The sequence below is a fragment of the Hypomesus nipponensis genome, chromosome 8, assembly GCF_054491055.1.
Source record: "Hypomesus nipponensis isolate SF chromosome 8, ASM5449105v1, whole genome shotgun sequence".
Lineage (NCBI taxonomy): Eukaryota > Metazoa > Chordata > Actinopteri > Osmeriformes > Osmeridae > Hypomesus > Hypomesus nipponensis.
In genome coordinates, this window is record NC_140368.1 from 2,403,417 (window position 1) to 2,421,571 (window position 18,155).

The 18,155-nt window shown below is 45.3% G+C and overlaps 2 protein-coding genes across 2 annotated transcripts; one reads left to right on the top strand and one right to left on the bottom strand.

The window, feature by feature from the left end:
• Window positions 1-4,085: 4,085 nt before the first annotated feature.
• On the top strand, window positions 4,086-9,526 carry gjd4 (gap junction protein delta 4). The gene is made up of 2 exons (XM_084702442.1): window positions 4,086-4,484; window positions 5,069-9,526. Exons 1-2 carry the CDS (start codon window positions 4,421-4,423, stop codon window positions 6,247-6,249), a joined length of 1,245 nt encoding a protein of 414 aa, XP_084558568.1. The 5' UTR covers window positions 4,086-4,420; the 3' UTR covers window positions 6,250-9,526.
• A 2,241-nt stretch (window positions 9,527-11,767) lies between these two features.
• On the bottom strand, window positions 11,768-14,807 carry fzd8a (frizzled class receptor 8a). The gene has a single exon (XM_084703392.1). It carries the CDS (start codon window positions 14,376-14,378, stop codon window positions 12,624-12,626), a length of 1,755 nt encoding a protein of 584 aa, XP_084559518.1. The 5' UTR covers window positions 14,379-14,807; the 3' UTR covers window positions 11,768-12,623.
• Between the last annotated feature and the right edge of the window lie 3,348 nt (window positions 14,808-18,155).

Consider the following 18,155-nt stretch of genomic DNA (forward strand, 5'->3'; position numbering starts at 1 on the left):
ATACAAGATGGCTATTATTTATCTACAGGCAACTCTTTATTTACAGAAAACATTCCTGAAGCAGTGATGTTTTTGTCGAGGAAAATACATTTGCTGCTGTTTGTTTGGAGTGCAATCATCTGCATTACTTCCCACAGTCAGTGTACAACATGATTGTCATAACATGACATCGCCAAAACTATTCTGGTGGTGTTTGGACAGAACATCTTTAAAATACACCAAGCAATATTTAATGTGCCACTATCAAAACCTCGCACACACAGGCTCTCCAACAACATAAACTTCAGCAGTCTAAGGGGTTGTGGATGGACAGCACTTCAGCTACACGAGCAAGTCTCTGTCTTTTCTACCGTGAACTAGCGGTGTGATATGTTCACTGCCATTGTTCTGACCATGTGGTGCCTGTGAAAGTATAGTGCAGCATGTTGACCGTATGTCCCTGTTTACCTGAGGAAGAGTGTAAATCCACTAAGGGGACTGTTTATTGTTCACACCTTGAATATTTCCTTGTCGTTTTCTTCTCAGTCACAAAGAAAAGGCACGTTGACTTTCCGAAACAAAGTCTCTCTGCATGTTTTTCTCTGGTTATGTCCTGCTGTGTTCTATAACTCTCCAGGACGTTTTTAAACATGGACACTTCTCACAAAAGCAGTAAGAATACAGTTTGTTGACTATTTTGCAAAATGACAGTTTTGTACTGTGTATACGACATTCCAGTGTGCCGAGCAATATCACACTGTAACTTTCAAACAATGAGCAGTTTGTTTAAGTATTTCTATCTGATCCGACTGTTGACAGATTGAGGATAGTGGTGGACCAAGGACTATCAAACCACAGGAAATTTACATTTTCAAAATATTTGATACAGATTAATATTGTGTGGTATTCTTCAATGTGAGACCAATTTCATTTCACACCTTAACATTCCATTTAGACAGATATGGCCTTTTACCTCTTACGCTTCACATTGATATGGTGTTTTCCATGTGATTGTATGACATTTTCTAAGTCTATAAGAACAGCAATTCACACACAGGACTTTCATTAAACAAAGATACTGTAAGAAGGGATGGAATGAAATGCCAAAGTGGTTACGAAGGACTATTCTTTGCCAGTGTTATCGTACCACTGAATAGTCTTTTGCACAGGATAAACCAAATGGAAAGACCAAGAGTTGGAATACATAGTGCTGTGAAAGACAGCAAGTCTTCTAGGGGAAAGAAAAACTTAACAGTCACCTGAGGCGTTGGTTGTGAGTCAAAGATGTTCAAATATTGTATAGCCTATTTATTGTGTGTGTGTGTGTGTGTGTGTGTGTCTGTCTGTGTGTGTGTGCACACAGTGCAGTCCGATGATAGCTTTCCTGAAATGAATTTAGCACGTCCATAGAAGCACGGCTAGACTGTGGAATATGTTAGGCTGCCCATGGTATGATAGTCTTGTGCACTGAACTCTACCTCTGCATAGGGTTTACGCTTATATTTTCTGTCCGTCTCTCTCACAGATTTCTCTATCAGAATTTTAGGATTTTACTCATTCAATTCTTGTGACTGCTGTAGTTGTGAACTTTTCTTTTCATAATTTCTTTTTTTTCCTTTTCTTTTTAAATGTTTTATATGATTTGTAAGACTCTAATGTTGCTGTTTGATTCTACTTCCCGGTAGGTCTGTTAAGTTTATCCTTCTCAGTTTGCCAAAAGCAGATCCCTCTGTCCCTCTGCCCATCCCGTCCAGTAGTCGAACTGTAACTTCTGTTCTGTGAAGTGAACCTGCATCCCTGCGGTTCTGCAGCCCTGCAGGGCTGGAGAACAGCTTACAGACTCTCCTTTATGTCTTTTTGTTTTTGAACTATGATTTCAACTGACGCTCTCCATTCCTCTGAAGCAATGTTTAGAAAACCTGCACAATAAATAAACTTTTAAACCTTGCAATAAAAGCATTCTCAATACAGTTAATTATTAAATCAATCTCCCTCAATTGAATATCAGTATCATTTGCTGTATCCGTTTAGTTTAAAATGTTGTTTAATGTCTTATTAAATATCTCCCGGAGAGTGAATGACCTTCATACTATAGCCACCCCCCCCCCCCCCCCCCCCCCTTTCCCTCAAACTTAGTAATGGTACGGTCTGCTTAACACTTCTAAATGTGTCTGTGATGAAACGCTCGGTTAGAGGTGGGGGGGATTATCACCTTCCGGTCCTTACTACAGCCACACTTCTACTAGGCTCTGTCAGTGTCAGACTCAGTGGTTAATCACTGCCTCATGCCTTTTGAAATTGGGTTAGATAGGAAAAGAAAGAGCGACACATATCCAGTTAGCAAGACTGCATCAGTAACACGGTCGCCAAACACGCTAGAATGTTTTTCATGTTTATCTGTAGGGGAGTGTAAACTCACTATTTCCGTGTATCTTGGTGTCAAATTGATAAGGAAATCACTGCTGGGTACATGTGACGAGAGTGGAATTGTGCACTTAAACATTTGCACTCTAAGATACAGACTTGAAGTTGTATTTGATGACAATGCCTTGATTGTTTTTGCAGCCTCTAGGATTGTGAAATGACTTGGGCTCGGAAGAGAGTATTGTTAGACTAGTGCGAATTACTGTTTAGCCTACACAACAACACAGTTAAGGGGCGTGTCTAAACACCCACATTTGCTTTTCAAATAGTGTAATAAGTAGCATTTTAAATAACATTTAATAACTTAAATGACACAAGTCAATATATTTTCTGCACTGACATTTTAGAACAAAACTGAAGGATTACTAGTAACCATCACCATCCCAACACACACCCAATACCATCCCAACACACACCCAATACCATCCCAACACACACCCAATACCATCCCAACACACACCCAATACCATCCCAACACACACCCAATACCATCCCAACACACACCCAATACCATCCCAACACACACCCAATACCATCCCAACACACACCCAATACCATCCCAACACACACCCAATACCATCCCAACACACACCCAATACCATCCCAACACACACCCAATACCATCCCAACACACACCCAATACCATCCCAACACACACCCAATACCATATAACACAGGCAAACATTCGCACTTCAATATTGACATGTTCCCTGAGGCATCGCAAACCTCACTGCAAATCCTCCGTAGTCATCGTACTTAACACGGATCTGACAGTGAAAGCGCTATACACATGGTAAAATCTTCAAACATAACTCACCCCACCAACTCCATATGGGAGGCATGTCCACACCGTCACATGGCATTTTAGCTCAGAATCAACGTAAAGCTCCAGTGATTAGAGGACAAGCCATGTCTTTCCCTGCCGTGTGTCCCGTTTAGATGCCCTGCTCTCCTGGAGGGACGACGCACGCAAAGGGGGCCACGTCCAGGCTTTGCAACGTCTCTGTCCGGGACACGACCACACGATGGGAAATAAAAGTATGAATGAATGAAAAAAAAAAAAAAACAATACTCAAAGTCAACCCCATAAATTATTCTTCATATGGATGATCACCATGCGGAAAGTAAGGCTGGTCAATTATTACTCTGGTTTAAAAAATACAGAGATGCAGACATGTACAAAGGACATCTATCAATTATTGTGAAATTGGCTCACTGTCAATTATTGTGTATTCAGTGTCAGACATCTTCAACTAATGCCATTTATACACATCTATCTAAAATCATCAACCAGTGCCAAGTCCACGATCTTACACATGATAAGATGATGACACTCTGACCCTCAGAAGCAGGTATTTGCCTTAGCTTGGGTCTGGCTCTTACATGCCTTCCATTGTGCCTCAGAACTTAATACAGCAATTTAGAGGAGAGTAATCCACCGGCTTGTTATTCTCCTGCAAGGACAAACAACCCTGAAATATCTCGGCAATGCTGGCAGGATAGCAACGTGCCTTGGCCAGTGGTAAGAATAGCCCCACAATGGGGCTCACAACTCCCATCTTCTGTTGTCTGAGAACAGTTGTCGCCAGGACGGGGGCAGAGACAGAGGCAAGTCTGAGGTGCTGGAGCTCTGGAAGGGGGCCACCGCTGCGCAAAGCCCAAGGAAACGCCCTCGGCTCTGGGTAGGATTACCCCAGAGCAGCCCCTGGGAGATTCCACTTCCACTAGCAGGACTACCGGGGCTTTCACCTGGTGGAGATTGAGGTCTGTCTGAGGTGGCTGGCTACAGTGGCTGGAGGAGTCAAAGCTGCCTGGAGCAGACTGCACACGGAGCCTCCTGTGGACTCTCTGGGCTGGGGAGAGTTCCTGGTGATCCTGTGTGTGATACGGAGGACAGGAGACAGTGTTCCTGGTGATCCTGTGTGCGATACGGAGGACAGGAGACCAGGTTCCTGGTCCGAGGTTTGGGCCTGCAGGAAGACAGGCTGGACTGAAAGAGCTGCGCTCGGCAGACGACATGGGGAGGATGAGCACTTCTGAGATCCTCTTCATTTCTGTCAGCCACAACATTACCCTGGTTGGTGAGTATGGCAGGCTTTGTAGATGTGAACAGTACTTATTAATATCCAAGGAAGGTGTCTTTTTCAAAACTGACCAACTGCCAAAAACTGTTCTAGTCACACTCAGTGTACAAATTAAATTTCATTTTTTTGCCAGCAAATTGTATTTCATGTTTTTCATACGCTTAGTTAGTGCTGTTCTGCTGACATTGTTAAGTGTTTTCATGATTGACTGTATGACACGTGGATGATCAGAGAACAAAGTTAGAACGGTGTGTTCCGGCTGGTTCACCCTAAGTGACTGACATCAGAGTGTATATTCTTGTTTTAACACAGTTGAGAATCTGATGACTCATCCTCTGTAGTAAAACTAACTGCCTATCTGTCTGCACCAGCTTTCATCTTAATGACTGAACTACTTAATGGCCGACGGGGAAAAGGCAGATCTCAAGATGTATTTCAAGCATAGGATACGATAATCAAAAACCTTTTGAACTTGAAGATAATCCCAGGTTCAGACACGGCTAGGAGAGATACAAAACCAAGAACATCAGAATGTCTCCACTGCAGTGTGCTTGTATTGGAGCTGTGTCTGTGTCCCCCAGGGAAGGTATGGCTGATCCTGATGGTGCTGCTGAGGGTTGGGGTCCTGCTGCTGGCCGGCTACCCTCTCTACCAGGACGAGCAGGATCGCTTTGTGTGCAACACCATCCAGCCCGGCTGTGCCAACGTGTGTTACGACCTCTTTGCTCCCGTCTCGCTCTTCCGCTTCTGGCTGGTCCAGTTGACCGCTCTCTGCCTCCCCTACGTCACCTTCGTCATCTACGTGGTGCATAAGGTTTCGTCAGGCCTCGACCTCGACACCTCGGACCCACCCGGCTCTGGACCTCTGTACAAGATCCGCCAGGAGTCCTTCAGGAAGAAAATCTTGAGGAACGCGGTTCCTCTGAAGGCGGACCAGCGCTTTAACGGAGTCTACATCCTCCAGCTTCTCTTCAGGATCTTGCTGGAGGCTGGCTTCGGGGCGGCCCACTACTACCTGTTTGGGTTCTACATCCCCCGCAGGTTCCTGTGCCAGCAGAACCCCTGCACCACGCAGGTGGACTGCTACATCTCCCGGCCCACCGAGAAGACGGTTATGCTCAACTTCATGCTGGGGACGGCGGCTCTGTCGCTGCTTCTCAACATGGTCGACCTGTTCTGCGCCATCAAACGCTCCCTCAGGCAGAGGTGCCGGAGGAAGATGCTGGTGGAGAATCTGTACGAGGAGGAGCACTACTTCCTGACGCCAGCAGGGGGCACGGGGGTGGACGCCACCCTCCCTTTAGCCCAGGATCAGGGAGAGCCTGGCGGAAGCTTCCGGAAAAGACCGGCCAGTAAGTGTTCCAGCACGGTCGGTGGGGTTTCAGTGGGAGCCCGTTTGGATCTCCCTTTACCCCCTCATGGCACTCTGTCCCCTGGACCGGCAAGTTCCACCCCCCTAGGCACCAGTGACTTCCCCCCTCCCCTTGAGGACGGGCCCGAGGCAGGGGGGAGCGAGGTGGCGCTCTGTCCTCCCCCGCCCACGGGATCGCCACTCCTCATACGGGTCAGTAAACGCGGCCGCCTCAAGCCGCCTCCGCCGCCCAGACGAGACCTAGCTCCACCCCCGGGGCCAGGACCCCTGGACGCGTCCACGGCAGTGCGCACCCGGAGGATGGGTCAGTACGCGCTGGTGGAGCTGATGAGCGGGGGGGAGCTGGGGGCGAGCGAGGAGGGGCAGGATAAGAGGTCTGAGTGGGTGTGACTCTGAGAGCTGGAGCGCCAAGCTGGTTTCGTTTCCCGAGGAGGACTGAGGAATGTCACGTGAGACTAGGGAGACCGCACTCCGCAGGGTTGTGAGAAGATCATACATGGGCTACAAACATGGGTTGCCTCCCCAGTATCACCCCTCCCAGTTCATTCTGACGCGAAAGCAACAAACCAAAGAGTTCAAATTCTGCACTTTGTTCACTTCCGCCAACTACACTCTCAAAACAACGTGCAGTGAACATCACGAAAGAGACTGAATGTCTTTGGTTTCTCAACAGAAGAGCACTAAAGTATAGGACACACAACAGCGTCCTTGAGTCAAGCCCAACCTTGGGTGAATCTATAACTGTGTAACCACCTGTTGCTGTTGTTAGTGATTCAGGGTTAGCTAATGCTGTCAGTGAACAGAGACATACCTTGACCTGTCCTGCTCTCTCTGGTCACCTGCCTGGAGCATTGACACTACTCCTGAACTCTGATCCCGGGCACAGGGGTCAGAGCGGAAGTGTCAATATTTGGTTGTAATGAGTGGAGTAAAAAGTCATTAGCGGACATGTGTCAATAATAAATTGTGGTTGCAGGGTAAGACTAAGTTGAAGCATAGAATTAAAGAGATAAAGTTACACAAAGGCTTGGACAGACTCCCAGAAGCGTGCCAGCCAACCAGCCAGCCAGCCAGCCAGCCAACCAGGTAGACAGCCAGACAGCCAGCCAGCCAGCCAGTTCCCAGTAAGGTGTTCCTCCACAGCACCATGTCAAGGAGGAATGAAGACTTTCCTTCAGAAGTGAAGGACACAGCAGCTTTCCAAACCTGGGGGCTCACAAAGCAATTACAGCCCCCGCTAGGGCTCTGTATTTATGGTGATGGCTTGTCACTCTATTTCAGGGACTCCAAAGGCTTTGGAGTTTGGGCTTCAGAGACACACTGGACACTGAAAATAGAGGGCTGTGCTCCAGTGAAACAAGACACTGGTATCTTACAGCCCAGTCGGTCTGCCCTTCAGGTTGCGGGATGTCACTCACTGTCGGCTTGGAAAATAGTAGCCCACGAGTAGCCCGCGTCTGGCACTCTGACTGGATCTGTCTCGTGTCAAAAGTGGTGAAAAGCATTCGATGTATTTGACACGCTATAAAATATGTCATGGCACCACACTAAGGTTTTCATTAAGAAATGCATCCATTTGATGAAGTAGCCTTGGGCGTGACTAACATTTCCGTAGAACCCCTGTATTAATGTCCTTTCATTGCCAGACAGACTTATTGCCCCTGATATAGGAGACATCTGACGTGCTATTTCATCCAGTGAACTGTCGATTGAGCAGATCCCGAGTGCGCTTTGTTCCTAGGTTACTGGCATCCCATTCAGTGTCTCCTGTATCTTGAGTGTTGTGGTGTCATGACTAAAAGCAGCGATGGAGGTTTATGTTACGTAGCAGAGTCCAAGATGAATCTGAGTCTCACAGACTGTGGTCGAGTTTGACGTTGCCAGGGGGAAGACCGCGTGTAAGGGGATCGCTCTTCTGTCTGTTTAGCCGTTCTCTGTTCTCGATCCTCTTAAGGGCTCTTTGAAGACGACAACAAAAGCAGAGTCTGATTTGTTGTAATGTGAGTGACCGTTCTGAGCCTCTGTCTCTCTCCCCCTGGTCGCTGTTGTTCTAGGATGGGGGAGAACGGAACTGTTGTGGACTGAACTGGTAGAAACACTATATGTGACTGCACCTTTTAAGACACGGATAACAAAGGTCGCGGATAGACTACCTTTGTTTCACGGATATGGCAGTGTTCTATATGTCTTATTTACATTACTATGACTTTGAGAGTATTTTGTGTTTGGATGATTTTAAATAAGAAGATGATTTGACCATGGCTACTAGAGTGTTAAAAGTATTAACCAAAGTAGAAAGTATCTGTGTAGCCTATATTAGTGTATATTATATCCCCCCGTGTCAATGAAATGCATTGATTTGGTCAACTGATGGAGCGTTTGAGATTTTCTAAATATAACACACTGCCCTCCAGTGGTACAAACTGGAATGTAAAGTTGGTACTGAATGTCAGTCAGCTTTTATATAGATTACATTTCACGCAATTATTAAAATGCTTTATTATTACTTTTAAAAATTATGGGTTTTGAATTTTTTGGGATTGCCAATTTTTTTTATTTCATGTAGGTTATTTGTTTTCCAGAGATACTTTGTTAGTGTACTTAAGTCGATTTTTCTGGTGTCAGTACTTTACTTTACTATACATTTTTCTGACAACTTTTTACTTTTTACTTTTTTAACCAAATATCTGTACTTTTTACTTTTTATATTTTCAAGCCAGACTCGTTACTTTTATTTGGTGGCATGATATCTCTCCTCCCCTCACCTCTCATTTCACTGTGTGTGAAAACATATTTGTGGAGAAAAAAAAAGTTTAGATGGGTTGAAAAAAGGTTTTTCAAAAAAGAGAAACTTTTGTGCTGTGTTGTGTGTGTGGGAAAACAAGTTAAAATATTTTTGGAAAAAAGTTCAGATCTTTTTTTTAAAGGTTTACAAGAAAAGTTTTGAAAGGGTGAAAAAATAACGAAACCAAAGGTTGGATTTTTGGGTGGATATAGAACTTTAGAAAGGTTGAAAAAAATACTCTTGTTGGACTCAGGTTGTATTTACTCTCGGTGAAGGTCACAGTTGAAACAGTCCTTCTAGAGTCTGGAAAAGCATTCAGCCCCTCAGATATCAGACAAACTTGTTCCATGAGTGTCTCTAAGTCATGGAGGGCAGAGAGAACACAATGTTCTGATGTGTGTTTGTGTGTGTGTGTTTGAGTGAACTCTGGATTCATCGATGGTCTAATAATCCAGAAAGAAGACTTTCTGGTAGTCATGCTAACATTCATGTCACAAATAACTATTCCTCCAACACTGGCTTTGTTCCTTTTTATTCAGAGACCAACAGCTGGCTTACAGAGCTTAGGTCCTTATTTGCTAAAAATCTGATCCATGATTTTTGGAACCCATGAAAGTGCCTGTTGCTTGCTGTATAATGATGTAAAAAAAAAAAAGAAGCACATCAACATAAATATGTTGGAGGAGGTGAGAAAGTTCCAGTAGGAAGGCATTTCCCATTATATAAAACAGTTCCCTTCCTGATACTAAATAAATTATACTTTGCAGCCCTTTTGCAGTTTCTATCCCATGTGTATGATCAAATAAACGTCTGACAGGGATGTCTAAGAACCCCATACTCCTCCAACATCTGTGTCTCCAACGGGCCTTCAGGGAATGAGAACAGAAACCAGGGCCCCAAACCTTATCGTTCATGAGGAGAGGGTCACAGAGTTGAAAGGTTACACAGAGCTCAATCTACATAGATGTGGACTCCAGGGACGGTGAAGATGTAACTGGTTGTGTGCTTCCGTAGAGTCAATCATCTACTTCTAAAATATTTACATCTACACTACATCGTCCTTTACACTCTGTTTGATCTTAAAGCGCAATTAATATAAAATGCTGCGAGTCCATAGCAGTCAAGAAGTTACAAAGGGATTGATGGCTTATCGACCAGGTCCGTTAGGATTTCTAGGGACCATATGATCTGAGTTCACTGTGAAGTGGCTGCTCCGGCCCTGCGGTCCTCCCTTCTCTGTCTTTGTAGTAATGCAGATATATACTCTGTCCTCCACCCTATCTCCCATCATGCTCCAGCAGATTAAATTCTTCCAGACCGGGAATGCCAACCAGCCAGCGATCAATAGCATTAATAACAATGACCCGGCTATCACCCCGCTCAGTTCCCATGTCTGCCTCTCATCAAACGGCTAGATTAATATTTGATGACCAGCTATGTCAGAAAGCTTCTCCCGACATGAGAGAACACAAGACCAGCCGAGCTGGAGGCCGCTGATTAGGATAGAAGACGAGTCAATCACCGCGCTGCGTCGGGGGTCGTTTCTCGGCACGTTGGGCAGGCCTGAGGACATCACACACGCGCTTCATTTTATAGTTCTCATTCCCTGGGTGTTGGACGTGGGTTCGCTCCAGTAACGGCTTAATCGGTCATTTCAGCGGTCATCCGCGCGCATTCTTTGTTTGGACAGTTGAGAGTGTAGACGCGTTAGAATTGTTGAGTGCATGATTGGATATGGCGATGCACTAAATCGGTTCATTTGTTTACTGCAATCATAACGTAATTCATCACATTGTTTATCAGTATAGATGCCTGAGCTGAATCAGGATACTTAGGCCTAATTATTTTGGAGGTTGTCACTTGTCGCCATAGCACAAAAGGCCAATACATTTGTACATTACGGTCTGTATAGTTCCAATAGTTGAGGATATAGGACAAACAGGTTGTGACAACAAGGATGTCTGATGTGTGTAGATGTTTGAAGGCTGACACACCAGATAAACTACTCAAAGAACATGTCGAGGGATAGAGGAATTTAGCAAACATTGAATTAAAACCATCCATAAAACCACAGATGAGAAACCATATGGCTGACGTTAGTGAACATCCTTTGGATAAATCTTCTGATCCATGTGAACACTATCCAAAGGACACTCCCTGGCACTGTTTAAATTAACCAAATACAATTCCCGAATAAGAATCACGGCCACCAGCAGAAAAGAAGACGTCTCTCATTGCTGTGTCAATCCGCCAAACTATGCTAGCTCCGCGCCTGGACAGTGTCATCGCAAAGACAGAGGCACAGTCTAACGTTCGCCACAAGATGGTAGTATGAATCAGTGTTTCTCCAGTACGTGACGGGTAATTCCATTACTTGTCCCCTCACATAAATCCAGTTTTTGTGGATTCGTTTTGAACCGTAAACTCGATCCATTTACTCAAACGAAATAATCCAGGTCTACTTCAAGATTGCTCAGATACTTTGAATTTTAGCAACAAACGGTTGGATTGATGTTCATGTGTCAATTTACAAGCAAAGATACCGATATGTGATTATACCTTCAGAAACAAGTGAACACCTGAATGTTGTCTCAATTTATCTAAAAAAAAAAAAAAAACACTGTTTGGGCATGTGTACTGAATACACACTTAAAGACAGCTGACTTTCCATTTGCCAGAGCAGCTACACATTGTAAGATATTACCTTCTACAAGGGAAAATCACAGTTGACGTAAAGATTAAAGACAGTTCTACATTGTATCATCTAATGCTAACTGCATTGGGTTAATTGGACATGGTGATACATTAGTAGCAAAGCCATCTCACCCAGAGGGGGTTTTAAGATGTGAGATCATGTGGATCAGACCACCTGTGGAGCTTCCATTGCCATTTCAATATCATTCATGTCTGAGTCTTGTCTCCTCTAATATAAGCGTCGTTTGAGGGGGAGATGTTTCAATTCAGCTCTATGAAATACTAACAGTGGCTGAGGCCTAACTGCTTTCTCCTTTCCTCTGACAAACCCAAAGTCCAGAGTCCAAACCCCTCTCTAATTCAACGTCCATCAGAGCACAACGGCGCAAATTGGACATTTAGGAAAAACTTGGCACATCTGACAGACACTTCTAACTACACGTCACCTTTATTCTTTGCCGTTGAAGAAAAGATCAAAGTTTCAGCAGATGAAAAGGGCCCGTTCCCTACATTTAGACTATTCATTCGCTCCTCTTTTACTAAATAAAGAAGCGAGCCTAGGCAAGCACGTGAAGAGGAGTTTAACAATTACAGAGATGTTCCAACTCAACCCCTGGCTCTAATTACACTTGTTTGATGGTTGAGAGTTCCCTTTGACAGAGTCTGTCAAAAGCAGGCTCCCGCCGCCCTTGGTGTCCACAATGCAACACTGAGACTGGCAGGACATTCAAAATACTAGGTTACACAGAACGTGACATTTATCAAATGTTTTATTGTCAAAATAAAAGTCATGTTTGCTTTTAACAAAGTGACATCTACACTTTATACAAATTTACATAGCTTATAAATGTTCTTTTGTACACAATTTACAAGTTTGTACACAATCATTACATAAATACATTTTTCAGCAATAAAAAAAGACCCGCACAATATTTGGGCATTATTAAGGCTTAATTTAAACCATCTTTGACACTGATTGATTTATACAATTCTATCCACTTGGCACTACGTAAATGGTGAACCCAAAGAAATTCAGGCTGAAACATTTCCCCACGTAAAAGACAGAACAAGTAATGCCCATTATACGCAAAAGCACCAGTCTGACCGTCTGCACTGTTAATACATATAAATGAAGTGGAATTAACCGGAGTTAATGACAGATACATTGTCAGAACCAGTTATTTAACAAGTCCCTCATAGGGCAGCCATCAACAGCTCGTTACTATGCTAATGGATGGAAGATGCTGGGTTATCTCCAGAACAATTAGCCGTCCATAAGTCCCTTTCAGACCTGGGACAATGGCATCTGCTTGGGGCAAGATACCGAGCTGGCAGTGCCGGATCTCCACGTTAGTCCGGTACTCACGTCACTATACATTGAACCACTGGTGCCTTTGCTGCCCCAACAACAGCGCGTGCAGAAAGTCCTCCATGATTCTAGTGTTTTCCCCGACCAAATCCACACGCCGGACGTGATGCCCACCAAAAGGCACATAAAGTACTTTAACATAAAAACAGCATAGTCCGGTTTCTTTAAGTCCTGCTCCGACAAGCAGGAGCAATTGTGGGTTATTTCCCAACTTTGTCTGTTGTGTTGCTCATAGAAGTAACAAGCTACTATGATAGTGGCAGGCACAGTGTATAACACTGTAAATATACCAATCCTTATCATCAGCTTCTCCAGCTTGTCTGTTTTAGTGCCACCTTGTTTGATGACGCTACGGATTCTGAACAGGGACACGAATCCCGCCAGGAGGAACATGGTGCCGATAAATAAATAAATCACGAGCGGAGCCAAAACGAATCCTCTCAGATTGTCCAAGTTTTGATTGCCTACGTAGCAGATTCCGGCCACAGAGTCACCGTCCACAGAACTGAGGGCCAAAACAGCGATAGATTTCATGCTGGGTATGAGCCAGGCCGCCAGGTGAAAATACTGGGAGTAACTAGCAATGGCCTCATTTCCCCACTTCATCCCCGCGGCCAAAAACCAGGTCAGAGACAGAATGACCCACCAAATGGAACTGGCCATGCCGAAAAAATAAATAAGCAGGAACACTACAGTACAGAGCGCGGGGCCCGTGGTCTCGTAGTGTATGTGCTCCACGTCATACTCCCGGTTACAAGCCACCTTCTCGTGCCCAGCGATTAGTCTCACTATATAACCAACAGAAACAAACATGTAACAGGCGGAAAGAAAAATTATAGGTCTCTCTGGATACTTAAACCGCTCCATGTCTATTAAAAAAGTAGCAACTGTTGCGAAGGTTGACACAAAACATAACACAGACCAAAGTCCTATCCAGAACGCAGTAAACGTCCTCTCGTCTTGTGTAAAATACGGGTTGTGGCAAGGCATTGCACAGTTTGTAATTTGACCGGTCTTGACCCGGTTATAGAGGTGGTGTCGGTCTGTGTTTACCGGCACCATGGGTGTAAGACACTTACACGCTGGTTCGCAAGGAGCCGCCGGTGGTTTGTATTTACCGGGAACAGGGGGTCGGTTGGATCTGTCCTTGTTTCTTTGTGGATTATATGCTTTGCCGGGATAGTTTGTTGGTTTAGATAGGACCGGGGAAACTGTGGTCGAATCGGTCCTATTGTAGTCCATACACAACGTGTCGGGGTTGCCTTGAACAGGCAGCAAGTCACATTTCATTCTGTCCGGCCACGGAAAACCATACTGCCTCATGAGAGGAGCGCAGCCCGCACGAGCTCTCTCACAGACACTCCGGCACGGTGGCAAGGGCTTCTTATAGTCCTCAAGGCAGATAGGAGTATACATGCTGCACAGAAAGAACTTCAAGTCTGGGGAACATTGTATTTCAACCAGAGGCCAGAACTGGTGCACCTCCAAGCCCGCTTCGTCCTGCGTGTCGTGGTTGAATTGATTGGGCATGTAGGTGTAGTTGTAGCCGATTCCCTTACACAGTGGCACGGCGATCTCCTGGCAGGTGATCTCCTTCGCCGTGGTTCCACTGGATCTGGGAAGAATAGCGAGTGAAAGCAGCAGGTATACCCCCAACAGGTAGTACTCCATCCTCTGGCGCTTGGTCTCCCCCGTTGATTAAACAGCGGTGTAGAAGTCCTCAGTGGCTTGTTTCTCTTGTGAGAGCACAGTCCAGTTAGATATCATAGAACCGACCCATCTCCTTTTACTTGCCTGGCACGGAGTTGCAAGCAATTTGCAAGCCGTGTTTACTTTCAGTGGAGGCGCGGGGGGAGCGGGGGGGATAGCCTTCAGGCGAGCAGGCAAGATGGCTGAGGATAGGCGAGACAATCCGTGTTCACCGGCTTTCTCCCCTGCAAATAGGTCTCTTCTCTTATTTATATCCGTGTGCAGCTTCTTGCCTTCCAACTGGTTAGCGAGCCGTATGCGATAACGTGAAGCCTATACGTGTTTCTGATGTGAGCCTTCTGTGTCTCCTGAACACAGTGGCTACATTCGTCGGATGCGTTGTCCGCTCTGTTTCCCATACAAATCATGATACCGATGATGCTGCGTAGAGTACTTATACGAAAGCTGGCGGAGACACTCCCACCATGCCTGGCTGTCCAATCACAGGACAGCAGGGGCGGTACTTTGGGATAAGTCAATCAAACTGTTTTGAGGTGTTATATGTGGTGGCTGGTTCTTCAGTTGTTCCGTGGCCTCCATCGCCCAAAAAAATCATTTAATTCAACATTCATTTATGTATTCTCAGAATAAGCTTTATTTAATGACGATCGCCACAGTTAAATGAGCTATATATCAAATTGTACTATCCATTTGTATGCATCTTCTTGTGTGGTTTTGTGTAGACCTAATGGCAACATTTGATTTGAGTTGTGAAGAACCGGTAGACTTCTATTCAAAGGGTTAGATGGAAATCCGTAACAATACCAATCGGTTAATTTGCGCCTGATAGACTGCCCAGGGGGTTGTCTGTTCGTACAAAGGTGTTTTTTTATTTAGTAATTGAGGTGCTAATGTTTCGTTTAGCGCTTATATGGGGGTCCACGCGGGGGGCTTAATTGCACGCAACACCAAGAACACGCTCTCCTGTTTGTAATAGGGTAACAGAGAACTCGCAATAATATTCACCATATTGTGGTTTGCGTTTTTCAGACAAACTTGTGAGCATCCTCTTCGCACTGAAAATAAAGAATAGTTTAATAGTAATAGTTATTATTGTGATATGATTAAGTAGGCCTACATGCCTTTGTGAAAGAGTGGGATTACCGTTTTAAAGTTTTACCGATTTACCGAGTTTAAATGAAACAGTGATATGGTTGCCTATATCAACTTGGGTAAAGTTTTACACCCATTTATCTTTTACGTATCAACACGACATAAGAAACGATTGCATTAGCACACACAACACTGACAAAGACACATTATACCCCAGTGACGATCTGAATTTAGTGTTGATATTCACGTGTAGTTATATCAGAAACCTACCTCTCTCACTGCCTACAGCTATTTAGAAAAATAATGGCATTCTAAGGCGAGTGAGAGGTGGACTAGAGGTTTAGTACTATTGTTTGGACATGGGCCAGCCCCAGGTCCGGTGACACAGCTTTCCTAGCGAGTACGTATATTGGAATAAAATATCAACTTTGTTCACCAGTCTACTACACTTTTCACTCAAGTTAAAGTAAACAAGTATGGCCTCTGACTTTACTTAAGTAAAAAGTCATCATTACTACTACTTGTTTTAGTGTTTTAGTAATAGGTTGTCCGAAAAAAAGTACTGATACCAGAAAAATCTACCTAAGTACAGTAACAAAGTATTGGTACTTCTCATCTCTGATTCAGTGAGAAAACACACATGATAAAAAGGAGTGAGGTTATATGATGATAACGTAGAAGGGAGAAAGTGTGTGTTTGAGAGAGAGAGAAAGAGGGAGAGGTAAAACTGTTGTCCACAGGTAATGATTCACTCCAAAATAACAGATTCCTTCTGGGTTTATAACCCAGACCAGAGTTACTCAGTGTAAGAGAGACCGTGTGAAAACGTACCTATGCAACCTCGTCATCCAGAATACCGTTTGACTCATGAATATGTTTAACCTACCACTTCAAAACGGGAAGTTAATCGCTCATTCAGCCCACAGAGTATTATCAGAGAAGAAAACAAGCCATCACGTGGCTCTGACTGCCCTTCGCCTGGACCTAACCTGCCAGGGAGAAATCCTGCTGGATGCAGATGGTGAGAAATAAATGGCGACGGAACGTGATCTCGTTTAGGCTAAGCATTCAGAGTTATGGCCCGATCTGCTGGACACAATTCCAGGAGCCTCCAAGGCATCAAACAGGATGACGCTAAAGCACTGCTGCTCGTCAAGACTTCATTATCGATGTTTGCTCAGGCTCTCGGCTCCAGGCCCCGGTCGTAGACCCCCTCTCTGTCCCACCATACACTCTCCATATGGGGCTGTTTGCTCAGGGCAGGCCTGCTAATCAGTTTCAGGTGGGGCTTTTGTGGGCTGAGTGGGTGTACAACGGTGGGTGGGGATGGGGCTGTAGTAGTTAGGTTTCCCCTCCTCCTACCAGCTCCACTCCCCTCCCCTCCTCAACCCCCTGGTCCACAGTGGTACCCCTGAGGTGAAGGCGTGTACTCTGTGGACTACCTCACCTTGGGCTCCATTACCTTGACAAACATGACCAGCCCCTCCAATCATCCCACTTCCGGGCGCGGTGAATCCAGGAAATCCTTCCCGTTCGTGGGCTTCCCTCAGCATGCCACAGACCCAGCCCATCCATTCAAGGAATCTAGACTGGAGGTCCAACTCAGCGTTGCACTCTCAGGTGTATCATCACTGTTCATCCACAGGGAGAAGGAAACATCAACAACATTTTAGTTGAGGAGAAAAAAAGGCAATGGGAATGCCATGAAACACCACTTAGGATGAAAGTAAATTTACATTTAGTCATTTAGCAGACGCTCTTATCCAGAGCGACTTACAGCAAGTACCAGGACATCCCCCCCTGAGGCAAGTAGGGTGAAGTGCCTTGCCCAAGGACACAACTTCTTTTTGCACGGCCAGAAATCGAACTGGCAACCTTCTGAGTAATAGCCCGATTCCCTAACCGCTCAGCTTTCTGACTCCCACTACAGTGTAAAGAGGTGTGTGTGTCAGTAGGCTTGTCCAATACATTGTTGTCGGAAGGTGACACTGATCTCAACAGTCTCAGTCGCTGTCGGTCGTACTCTGGACTCTCCTTTCGCGGCCCTACTGCAAGCTTTCTGCTTACCGGCTGGTGCAGGGCGCTGCCATCCGACACCCCATGTCTCTCGTCTTGTAAAACAACATGTGTCTTGTTCTCCTCATCCAGTCAGGGGCATGTGAGCTCAGAAAGAGAGGAGAGAGTGCCCCCCCTCCTCCTCTGAATCATAAAGAGGGCTTGAGTTTTTAACCCCGGATTGTAATCTGAGACTAGGCCCGCCATGCCCGGCACACAGAGAGGCCCATGGCTTGCAAATCCAGCGGCCATCTGGCTAAATGACACGGGGGGGTAGATGGGTGGGTAGAGTTGTATGAGCCTAGAGATGCTGTGGCTGTAATTTCATTTTCCTGCTCCACTGAGCTCATTAGAGCAGAGATGGGTGTCAGATTGTATGGACGACAACTTGACAGCTGACCCTGCCCGGTTTGGCCATGAAAGCTTGAGTGGGAGATAAGACAACTCTCTCTTTGTAGTGCAGAGAGAGAGACACACAGAGAGAGAGACAGGGAGAGACATAGACAGAGAGAGAGAAAGAGAGAGAGAGCGAGAGAGACACAGACATAGAGAGAGAGAGACAGAGAGAGAGAGACCGAGAGAGGGACACAG